Raw genomic sequence first — 12,865 nt, 5'->3', positions numbered from 1 at the left:
GGACATTCCACGTACGTCTGTATGGCACAGGGTAATTCTAAAATATAGTTACAGTAAAAATTCTCAGATGGTAGCACTGGGATGACTTTTGTGCGGATGACTGGAACTCTGTATTTCTTATTGTGTCACATGATCACAGGCACCTAATTCAAAAAGTGAACAAGAGGCCCATGGGCCTGGCACTCAGCTGAATGACAAGATGCTTACTTTTGTTTCGTGGGTCAGTTTTCCGTCACAAAACTGAGCTAAAAATGGTTTCCAAGATGGCCTCATGCCAAATAAAAAAAAAACGAGGAGCTTTCCTCGATCCATCTGATTGTTCACATAACTTCATATAATAAGTGTGAATAAAAGTTAAAGGTTGTTACAGAGATTAAATCTTACTAGTTAAGATGGTTCCTTCGAGAGTTACAACCCAGTAGACAACCAGCAACTGCAGTCTAGACCTTCACATCAATCCGTCGAAGTTCAGCTTGAGACAAACCAGTCCATTAGATGCAAGGTCCCAACCTAGGACAACTAGATCATGTAGTAAATGTAGCCTGGACCTCGGATTGATTCCTTCGAAGTGCAGGTTGGGAAAAACCAGTCCAGTCGATGCGTGGTCACAACCTGGGGCAAACAGTTAATGCAATATAGACCTTAACATCAAATCTTTTGAAGTGCAGGTTGATACAAACAAGCCCAGTAGATGCATGGTCACATCCAGAAACAATCTGGACCTTTACATCAGGTAGTTTGTGACAAACTAGTCCAGTGAACATGGTCCAGCCTAAGTTGGGAGAGCCATGCAGTTATTGTCATTGGCTTTACATCAGGGACAACCAATAGTTTCAAAGTGCAATGTGAGGACTAAGGGGTATGATTTTCTTAGCCCGCATTTATAGTGAGTAATGAAATGTCCTGTGGACATTGTGCTCACCTGGGAATCACTAAATTGCAGATGAAATGATATATGGAGGTCAAATTGACTTTTAGATATGAAAAAAATGCGGCACGTCAATGACCCTTTTAGAGTTTGACTTCTGCAACTTGATAAACTAGGTCACAATTGACCTTAATTGGGTCAACTTGTATAGATCCCATTAGCTGTCTCCATATAAAATTTGAAGAATCGCAGACAAATAGTAGTGAATATATCAACTTTAACCCTTAAACCGCCAGAGGCGACGATCGTCGAATTTCAGATTTCCCAAAATCCCGCACAGAATGAAGCCAAACACGAAAGCTCGTATGCAGTGGTGCTGTCTGGTGTTATAAATTGAAAGCTTATATGCTTAGCTATAGGCAAGTATCGTCGCCTCTGGCGCTATACCGCCTAGGGTGATTTTATAGCGATGTTTTTGACCAAAGGTAGGAAAACCTCGCCGTTAATTTGGCGCTTTAAGGGTCAAGTGGAATTTTATAATTTGACCTTTCTGATCTTGGAAACTAGGTCAAGGTTAAAATGTTACAAGCTCTATGTCAATCTTGATCATATCAATCAATAATTCACCTTTGAAGATCACAAAGTGAAGGTTTCTTGATATAACTGACATTGAGTGTTATGTCATGACCTGACCTATTTACACCTGAAAAGTAGGTCACATTGATCTGAATTTAGGTAAATATGTACAGATGCCCAATAGGTGTCTACATATCAAATTTGAAGGGTCTAGGATAATTAATGACAAAACGTGCCACCTTCGCTGAAATTTTAGAGTTTGACCTCTGTGACCTTCAAAAGTAGGTCAAACCAGAAACCCGCACATTATGTCATGAAGTCTCATCAGAAGTATTGACAGTAACAATTTCATTGTTCTAGCTATCAGCGTTCATGAGATATTGACAAAATAAGGTTTTCCAAGATGGCTGCCTGGAGCCAAAAAAGTTGGTCACATTGACCTACTTTTTTGGTCAACATGTAGAGATGCTCAATAAGTGTCTACATACGACTAAAAACAAGGGCAGCGTCGACTAATATCACACTTTTTAGGTTTCCACTTCTGGCCCGCTGGTGGCCAAGTCCAGAATCAGATTAGACTAAAATTTTGTGTCAGAGGTCATCTGACCTAGAAGGGTCAGACAAACGGAGGCTTTTAGGGGCTTTAAGATCTTTAGCAAAGGAACTTAAGGGTCATTAACATGCACTTTTGTTACTTCTTTTTTGGGTGCATTTTATCGGTCATTGAAGGTTCTGTGACACAATGATGTTAATTTGTATTCTGTCTTTACTCATTGAGACTGTAGCACGGCATAGGTCGTTTGGGAAAATCAGGCACCAGTAACGTTGAACGACCTATGCTGTTTGCATACATAACTTTCTACAATCCTTCAGCACTATCTGGAATCGAAATCGAAATCATCTGAGAGACATCTACAGTCATTCTAGATTACTAAAAGATGTGTTCCAATTTTTTTCTGACTTGTGGTTGAGTGAAAATGTTTGCGATAGCTAGCAGAACTTTTCTGTCAAAATTTCAGGTCAATTCAGATTTACAGCCCATGAGGTTTGGGATGCCTTAGACAATGTTTTGTTCTGCAGTTTGTTGCTAGGGAGTTCTAGGAACATTTTCTGTGTTATTTTTAGGACTTTTTGTGGCTTTCTAGAGGAATCATAGTGGATTGTCTAGTTCTGCAAATTATTTCGGAATTCAGGTGAAGAACGAAAACTTTATTTCTATAAAAAAATACTGTAAATCATGTCTTTTACCTAAGGGATCACGTCCAAAGACCGCACGCAAATATTCGCTGTGCGAATCAGGGCAAAAATTCACCTGATCAAATATCGCCACACTCATTCGCCTCCAAATCGCTGCCTGCTTCGGCATTTCAAATATGATCAGGCGAAAATTCAGACTGAATGAAAATCACAGGCAAAAATCGATCATTAATCGCGCCTAATTCGCTCTCACCAACTATCGGAACGGAGCGATTATTACATGTGTTGTGGTATGCGAATTCCAACATCAGCTGATAGCAGACAAAACGAAAAAATAGCATCGCAAAGCGAGCATAACCCCTCAGCCTATTAAGGTTGAAGGTGAGATAATGGTGAAGGAGGTTGGCTTAGTGGAGTGGCTAGTTTGCATATGGAAATTAAAATTGTGGAAACCTATTTTGAGGATGTGAGCGTGGCGGCCATTTTGAATTTTGAATCGCGCTGATTTTCGAAAGGAACCTTCCCTTGCAAATGTGCATTAGACCTACACCCACTAAAAATTGATTCCATCCTCCAAGCCGTTCTCAAAATTGACGGAAACCGATTTCAAGCACGTTGCCCTGGTGACCATATTGAGATTTAGAACGAGCCGGTTTTCGAAAGGAACCTTTCTCTAGTCACCCCCAACATAAATACCAACAAGAGGCCCAAGGGCCTGGCGCTCAGCTGAGTTAATATCATTAATATCTTCCCGGTGTTTAGTTCATTATGCATGAAAATGGCATGCTCCATGGTATTTGATATCCTTTTGCGTTCACTACGGTACCAATGTTTTTGGTTGACATAATTATGCCACTGTTCATTCCTCAATCCTGACCATAATTCGGGTGAAATCATCGTATGAAAATATTTACCGAAACATGAAGTTTATGCCATGAATGAGGATACTCATTGTCATAGCCTCGTTTACAAGTACGAAGTATTTCCCCGCGAATATTCAAAACTGCTTGGCTCCTTGCCAGTTAAATAACATGTGACTATACACAAAATAGAAAACTTTGATGGAAATTGTAAATCAATTTTTCATCTATCAGGGGAAACAAGCTGATGATGATCAAATAAATCATTCATGAGAAATCGTTTTGTTGCTGAAGCTTGCATGACGAAGTTAATGCTAAACCTTTTCTTGTGCTCTACTGCGCCACCGTAGTTTTCTATTTAGACCAGCGATGACGTCATTTCTGGTGATTCCCTACGTTGTCCAATGAGCGCTTTTTAAAATGTGCCATTTGGTATTGTACAGTATGCAATGTATTTTTTCAGCGCTGCCAGTTGCCGAACAGAATGCCGTAGCTCCCTCAATTTCCAATCAATTTTTATGGGAGTGACATTATTGTATTGCTTAGAATGTCTACTTTTTACTCATGAAAGAATCGTAGAACTAAAACTTAATAGGCGAACAGAATCATGCCGATTCACTGCACATACTGTGGGAATTCTCCACTTCAAAATACATCGGCGATGTCATCGCGAACAGAGCATGCACTTCCGATATCGTTTTCATAGAAATGTGGCCAAATTTTCAAGAACTAATTTCTGAAAGTAGTCCCTAAAGACCTTATGACTACCACTGAAACGAACTAGTGATAATATCGCCTACCAGACTACTTTTTAAGCAGAAAATTGGGTACTTGAGTGTCATTGAGCTCCAAGATTATTGCACATAGCCTAAACAACATGCCGCCATTTTGTCTCCGCTTCGGTATTTCGTAGGCCGCTTATAATGCACCTTCTCAATTAAAACCAACATAATAAGGCCTTACATCGTTGATTGAATAGGAACACCACACAAAACACAATAAAGTGGGGGTACAATCGATTACGAAGCTTAAGTGAACAGTGATTTATTCCTGGAGCTACTGCTTTTGTTGTGTAGCTGCCATGTTTTGAGAACTGGCAAATAGGAGACTTCATTGATGGCTGACGTCATCGGGCGGGAATTTGAATCGGCAGAAATAATTAAAAGGCAGGTAGCGCCCTCTCCTGTTAAAATTTTGAACTTTTTCTCAATAAAATAGATTTTCAAGAATTTTATCTTAATATTAGAGCATATTTCGACTAATTCTGCTGCTCCTAGGCCGATATAGGCCAGTTTCCTTCATGCACTCTCGCTCGCAGGAAGTAGGTCGAATGGCGACAAATTTTGTTTTGAAAGTAGAATTTGACCAGAAGTATCCAGAAATGCAAAATTGAAGTCTCTAGGTCTTATGGTTACAAAATGTGCACCATGAGTTTAACGGATGGACGGATGGATGGATGGATGGATGGATGGATGGACAGACGGACGCCACTGAACAACTTATTTGACAAGCTCGGCTGACTTAGTCAGCTGAGCTAAAAATTGTTTTGTAATTAACGCTTATTGGCCCCAGGTGAGCTGAAATTGAGTTGAGCTGCCCTAAATTTTCTGTCAGCAGCATTTCCTGTATATGTCAAATCCCAGATTAGAAGTGCCTCGGTCATACGGTTACATAATGCTGAATTTTGTCAACAGAAGGATAGATGGATGGATGGAAGGAAGGAAGTTGCAGATGGTCCAGAACAGAGCGGCCAGGTTGTTTACCAGAACCCCTCGCCGGGAGCACATAACACCAGTCCTGAAATGTCTTCATTGGCTTCCGGTCAAGTACCGTATTGATTTTAAGGTCCTGGTACTGGCGTACATATGCAGACATGGTACAGCACCAAGCTACCTGGTGGATCTCCTGCCGGAATATGTCCCTGGTCGGAGTCTGAGATCAGGGTGCCTTGGTCTCCTGCAAACTCACAGATTCCGGCTTGACACCTATGGTGGTAGGACTTTCACCGTCGGAGCATCCAGTTTGTGGAATGCTCTGCCCCTCGAGGTAAGGGAGGCCAAATCTCCTCCCATTCTTAGGAGACAACTGAAGACTGTGCTTTTCACCCGGCATATGGGTCAATGATGTAAAGCACATGTGAGCAGATCATTACGACCTGGAACATGCGCTATATAAATGCATATTACATTTCATTACAAGGAAGGACGACCGCAACTGGAATAGTTATTAGACTAGCCCCGCTGACTTTTGTCAGCTGAGCTAAAAATCCGATCTAAACACTACCCTGGCACTGTTCAAGTCATTCTCAGCAGACCACTTGTCCGGTTTGTTTACTTCAAGGATTTGAGATTTCCTGGACACTCAATGTTTTTAATTCATATGATGAACAAAATAATAAAGACAAATAAAAACAAATAATAAGTTTTTCTGTCTTACTACACTTGTTTCATGAACGAACTGAGTTTTAAACATCAAAAGTTTCCTAAATCTGAATATTTTACTATAAATCAAATATCAAATCATGTGACTGGCAAACAAAATGGAGGTTGAAATGTTGACAACAATGGGAAACTGATGCGGCTTATGTGTAGGTGTCTCTTATGTATGGATTTTGGAGGTAGCTTCGATGGGCGCGCCTGATAACCCAATGCGTTTTGTAGGCTGAAAAATACGGTTTTCAAAACCTCCATATTACGCCTCAAACAAAAAAGAAAAAAAACTTCATCCCTGGAAAATGAATTAAAAACCTGACAGTTTGGCCCTCGGCTTAGAATATGAAAAAAACACAAAAAGTGTGAATACCCCCATATTTCAAATCTGATCTGGCCAAAATTTTGCATACAAATGACCGGTACTTAGATTCAACAATACGCTGAAGTAGAACCCCCTATATCAAACAACAACAAAACATACCACCCGGCGATGGAATTTTCAACTTCTACCACATTCACCTTGAAAAGTAGCTCAAATCAAAAACCCGGGTGATATGTTTTATTACCTTGACCCTTTCGCTGCCGATTGATTTTTTTGTTCTGCAACTGGCTGTGCGGATTGAAATTTCCATACTTTCCAAATTTCGACCATGGTTCTTATGAACCTAACTTATAAGAAATCCATTGGAGACAGAGTGAAATAATGTATATAAAAAATGTTCAGTATGACCTACTCTTCATTTTAAAAATATGAAAAAGTAGGTCATGACCAATTTGCATGACGCCATCTTGAATATATAATTAGGAAAAAAAAATTTTGGTCAAATTCTATTGTATTAAATAAAACTGTTATGTAATGAAATGGCCAGGGCCATTGTGCTCACCTCATGTGGAGGAAAGATGGATAAAGAGCATGGTATTGTGTCATGTAGTGTTAGGTTTGATGTAGGTCCAAGCAATTACAATTTCCCCAAAATGGCCAATTTACAGTACATTCGACCTCTGTGACCTTGAAAAGTAGGTCAAACCAAAGAAGACCCGGGTGACACATTGAATGGTTGTTAGAATTAGATGTACCTATGATATAAAATCGGGCAAGTCATTACTAGGAATAATGGCATTTTGAAGAATTTAGGATTTGGCTCCCTCCCTGGAGGCCAAACGGCAAATCAGATCGCACCAAACTTCGGTACCTGAGATCACCTGACCAAGTGGTACATGTGTCCTTAATTTGTGATCAATAGTCATTGCAGTTAAGAAACGTGCCATAGTTACGGCCTGACGGCGAATTTACGCCATTTGACCTCTGTGACCTTGACAAGAAGGTCAAATTAAAAAACCTGTGCGACATATACTGTATGGTGGTTAGATGTACCCATGATATCAAATTGGTGGCAATCGGGCAAGAAGTTAAGAAATAATCACATTTTTAAGGTTTTTGGATTTTGCCCCCTGGTGGTCAAGTGGTGAATCATATTGGACCAAACTTCGGTCCCTGAGATCACCTGACTAAGGGGTAAATGTGTACCAAATTTGGTATCAATAGTCATTGCAGTTTAGAAACGTGCCATCGTTACATCCTAACGGCCAATTTACACCATTTGACCTCTGTAACCTTGAAAAGGAGGTCAAATCAAAAACCTGGAGGATATATGATGCACCTTTGCTAGAAGTACCTACCATATTTTTTTCAAAATTTCCCGACTACTATTAAGGGAGATATTGCATATTTTCACTTTTAACGTTTGGCCCCCTGGTGGCCAAACCATGAAACGAATCGGACCGAAACTTGGTCTCCAAGGTGTCATTACATAAGGGTACATGTGTACCAAGTTTCAACTCAATAGCTTTAACAGTTACGAAACGTGCCCTGCTAACGGACGACGGACGACGACGGACGACGACGACGACGACGACGACGACGGACGACGGACGCCACGGTATGGGATAAGCTCACCTCTGCTAAGAGGTGAGCTAACAACCAAGAATACAACTTTTTTATATCAATTCTAGTCCCTTGCAATCTTCTTACACTATCCAAACATTTTGTATGCCTTGATATTCTTTCAAATATGTGATTTACTTGATATAAGTGTGTCAAATATGCTAATATACAATACTCAATTTTTTCGCCGTTTCAACCTCAATTTACTCAATAAAGTTGCATTGTTCGAAATACGAAAGTTAGTTTCGTTTTGAAGCGTGTTCACTTCTCTACCTCGCCATCTATTGTATTTTGCACAAACTCGATCAGCAAGCTCATAATCGACGATCTTCTGAGGTAGGGTAAAATGTCGCACAGCGGCGACATCGGCACAGCGAGTAGGAATTAGCGTTGTGCCGAGCGGCGACATCGGCAGTGAAAGGGTTAATTAAATACACCCACCATGAAAGAATTCATCACTCTACTAGCTACAATCGTTTGCTTCAAAATGGCAAAACACTGATTTTCAAGATGGCTGCCTAGAGACCAGAAAGTAGGTCGAATCGTGAAAATGAAAATTAAGTCTGGGCATAATGCCCTATGGTATCATCACACTAAGTTTCAGTCAAATAGCCCTAGCGGTTACAAAATGTGCCACTGTGGAGAGATGGACTGGCATACTGGCACACCAGTAGATGGGCAGACAAACGTCACTCGAATAGCTATTTGACTAGCTCAGCTGAACAAGGCATCCAAGGCATTATTTTTTAAATGACTGGTACCATAAAGCAGGTTAGGGGTCATCCATTTAGTACATAGGCACTGAAGGGGGAGGGGGGTCTAGGAATTTTGGGGAAAATGCATACACCTGTACATTTTCCTTTACCTTTTGTCCAAAATGTGGGTCTCTAAATCCCAAGTTTGAATCATACATACTTAATGGATGGCCCTTATCCTAAATTCTTTTGTGGACTAGGTAATGAGGTCTAAAACAAGAGTCAGGTATTCTAAGAATGTGAGAACTTGACAATGAGGTCTGACAGAGCAGGTTGTTCTATATATATCGCTGGACTAAACAAGAAGATTGTCCTAAATACATGCATGCAGGTGGATTTGGCAGGGTAGTTTGATGGAATGTTAGAGTAATCAAGATCTAGTTGATCAAGTAGACCACGATAACCAGACAGCATGATAAATCAGGGTGTCCTAAATACCCAGGTGTACTTGATATTCGCAATAAAGGTACAATTCAGTAAAAAATAAGGCATTTAAGGAAAGGGTAAGGAACCGTAACCAATATAAAGAGAGCACACCTTGGTTAGGACCAAATCTTTTGCTTTTATTACAGTGTACATTGTGACCGGGTATGAGCCTTATAACACGCTATGCATTTCATTGTTGGGGATTCCCCTTCACCTATTTCAAACTCATGATTGGAGTTTTTGCCTTGGTGAGTTTTAGTCCCCTGTTTTACCCCCTTTATCTTTCCTCAGCCATCATCAGCTTCACTAGCTGCAACCCTCGAAGCCAACGGGTTTGAATACTTTTACATTGTCACAAAGAGTATCATCGGGTATTGGACCAAGGAGGTTGCACAAAAAGTGGCATTCAATTCATACTTATTTCAACAGGCCTACCTACAAGAAACAAATTCTGTCAAGGATCAAACCAAAACAAAACAAGAGGCCCAAGGGCCTGGTGCTCAGCTGAAATGGATAGGTGAAGGCAAGGGCCAAGTGTGTGTTGGTACCCTGTTATTATGAGGCAACGTGAAGCTGTAACGTCTAGAACGCAGAAGTGCTGGTGCGAAAGACCTTCTTGCTATATCAGTGCATGCTGAAGTACTGAGTTAACATCCTGCTATTATGACGTGACGTCATTTCTATTGCCGATGCAGTAGTGGGGCGTGTGATGACGTCAAAGAGTTGTGTGGTGACGTCAAAGAGTGGAGTCCTTGTCTTCATGCAGCGTAGGTGGAACTAATAACACAAATCGGATCACCCACCCATCTCAGATCTGCATAAATTACGATCATACAGATATTGCATGAGATCGTGACCGTAGCTTCAACATTTCGAATAAAAAGTCGACCCAATTCGAAGGTTGCTTCTACCAAATACAGTTAAATCCGTCGTTAACGTACCAACCATTTTTGATGAATATCTTCTTTAATTCTGTGAAGTTTCGTACCATATTCAATTTCAGAAACGGTTCAAATTATTAATTTGTCACTTATAAAATCAATGCAGTCGAAATAAAAAAGTCACCATTTTTCTATCATGTGATAATACGGGTCAGCGGGCAAGCACACTCTCCCACACAAGATCTCCAGCCAAATCCTCTGCCACTAGCTTCCATGATAGAAAGTCACCGTACATTACACATTATGTTGGAGCACACTCGGCAATAACGGCGGCCAATTCTAGCAGGGGAGAAAATGTATGTTTATTTCGGGGCGGGAAATTCAAAACGGGAAAAAAACGTGGTCAAACGACATTTTGCTCACTACCGCCAACTGGTGATATAAATCGAAACTAATCTATTTCATATCAAAACTTCTATATCATGCGGACCTCTTCAACTTTATTTCAAGCTTTAATCTGCTGGAATAAAGCGGCGAAACAATGTTTTGTACTTTACACGTTTTCCCCCTGGTGAGCCAAATTTGAGTCGAATCGCACTGAATTTTTTGTAAACTGCTTAGGTCGTAGTTTCACCACCCAGCCAAATTTAAAGTGCCTAGATCCTACGATTACAAAATGCCCAACTTTTTCTACAGATGGCTGGAAGGATGGAATGACAAGCACCAATCAAATAGCTATAGGACTAGCTCCGCTGACTTTGTCAGCTGAGCTAAAAAGGCAGAAGTTGAAGGCCTGAGCATCAACATGAAACAAAAATTTATAAAGACTATAGTGATGATTGAGCCCTTCTAGCTTAAATTCATACCTTGATTTCTTGCCTCTCTTACTTCAAGTTCTTTAAGCCGATGCACATATTTAGCCCGTTCCTCCAACTTGAATCTGCAATTATTAAATTGTGTGATTTCATAAGATAGATTCCTGTTTACTTTGGCCAAAGACATCATATATTTGTGTGAAGAGGTGAATGCGCCACATCAAGCTATTTGTTGTCAAATCAGTATAAAACAGGGACCTATTGGCTGTCAAAAACATATTCCTCCAATTCATTGCTGATATTTGTTTCTCTCCGGTTTATGCATGTTAGGCCTTACGCAGCAAATCACATGACCAATTCACAAATCTCTGCCTCGGGAATTCCCGGCGGCAGCATTGAGATGACCATCAAAATGTGGTCCGCATATTTATCATCATCAACATTATGCCCACTACATCTACATTACAGAAAGTATCATTGTTGATACGCATTTACAATCGCCAGATAGAGTATATTATATGACAATGACAACTCCAGCTCGATTAGCTCTTGACAACAGTCTATAATAGATGACCTGATTCATGACGTCATATCGCTGGGGAACCCCCATCTCAGCATAAAATCTATCACGCGACATTAATACGCTGTTGGCGATTTACATTTTCATAAATTACCGATTCAAAAAGGCGTCAAAAAACACTTTTTCGCGAATTTCCAGTGGCTTATCTGTAACTTTGACGAAAGCTACCAAAACATAGCTAAGTCATGTAGAGTGGCTAGACACTGACACGCTTCAGATCGTAAATATTCTCCTTCAAACTCTTGAATTGAGTGACCAATTGGCGCCAATTTGTTTGTTTTGTTCAAGTCATTTTTCCACTACTGCGCATGCGCATACTACAAACATGTGCTTTCATACTACAAATAGCTCGACAGAGGGCGCGGGACCCAGCCTATAGTGCAGGAACTACAGTGGAACCTCCCTCAGCGGACACCTCACTATTAAGGACAACCTCTCAATTAAGGACACTAGGTTTGGTCACAAATTGGTTATTTCCATTCAATTTGACCTCTCTAATCAGGACGCCTCTCTATTAAGGACAACACTTGTCAGTCCCTAGGGGGTCCTTAATAGAGAGGTTCTACTGTACTTGTACGCTCGTATAATTACTTCAGCACTTGATGCAATGTTCGATGCGATGGTCCCTTTACCAAGGTATTCATCCGTCCTGAACATCTATGCATTAGTACAGTGTACAACACGATCAATATTTTACGGATATCTAAAAGTAGTTCGGCAATAACTGGTTTTATAGAAGGAAAGTCGGTATATGATGAGCTACGCCAGCATTAACTGCCAGCTCGCTAAAAAGGCAGTCCTGCAGACCAGAAGACTTCGGAGGGCTGAGAGAGTGCTATTAAAATTATGTTGAAAACCTTAATGAAAAGGCCAGGGGCCAGTACGCTCACCATGTAGATATTTGGCAGTTAGGAATTCAAGCTGGCTTAGAAACATGCTACATATATAGTATATAGGTCATATAAAAATCTGTATGACATGTGATGGATCCAGTGGTGGCCAAGTCGAGAATCATATTGGACCAAAATTCAGTGTCAGAGGTAATCTCACCTAGAGGGTCATATGTACCACGCCTCAAGTTGTTAGCTAGGTAGAAACGTGACATTGCCACACTCGAAAGGCCAATTTTAGCCATTTCACCTCTTTGACCTTGAAGAGTAGGTCAAATCAAAAACTCATAAAACATGTGATGTATCCTTGCTTGGAGTAACTACCACAAAAATGTTTTTGAAAACAAGTCACTCAGTGACAAGATATTGCACTTTTTACCTTTTCTGTTTCTGGCCCCTGCTTGCCAAGGCAAGAATCAGATCAAACCAAAATTCTGTGTCATATATCTGACATAGGGGATCATGTGTACCAAGTTTCAAGTTCATAGCTTAACCCGTTGAAGCCGCAGACTGAGTGAACTCGGTTGCCACTTCGGTCCCCTGCAATGCATACCGGGTTCCCTCGGTTGAACCATTCCCTTACAATTCCAAAAATCTCCGGCCGACAATCTTTTTGAAATCGATCGAGGCGCCATCTGAT

The 12,865-nt window shown here is 40.6% G+C and overlaps 1 protein-coding gene across 5 annotated transcripts in view; it reads right to left on the bottom strand.

The window, feature by feature from the left end:
• LOC135493846 (centriole and centriolar satellite protein OFD1-like) overlaps positions 1-12,865 on the bottom strand; it is a 462,799-nt gene that overhangs the window by 303,928 nt on the left and 146,006 nt on the right. For all 5 annotated transcript variants that reach the window (XM_064781463.1, XM_064781462.1, XM_064781465.1 and 2 more), the window contains exon 10: positions 10,807-10,880. In XM_064781463.1, the coding sequence (XP_064637533.1) occupies positions 10,807-10,880 (74 nt within the window). The remainder of the gene's footprint in view (positions 1-10,806; positions 10,881-12,865) is intronic.

Source organism: Lineus longissimus, chromosome 9 (assembly GCF_910592395.1).
Source record: "Lineus longissimus chromosome 9, tnLinLong1.2, whole genome shotgun sequence".
Classification (NCBI taxonomy): Eukaryota; Metazoa; Nemertea; class Pilidiophora; order Heteronemertea; family Lineidae; genus Lineus; species Lineus longissimus.
This window is presented reverse-complemented; position numbering and strand designations above follow the sequence as displayed.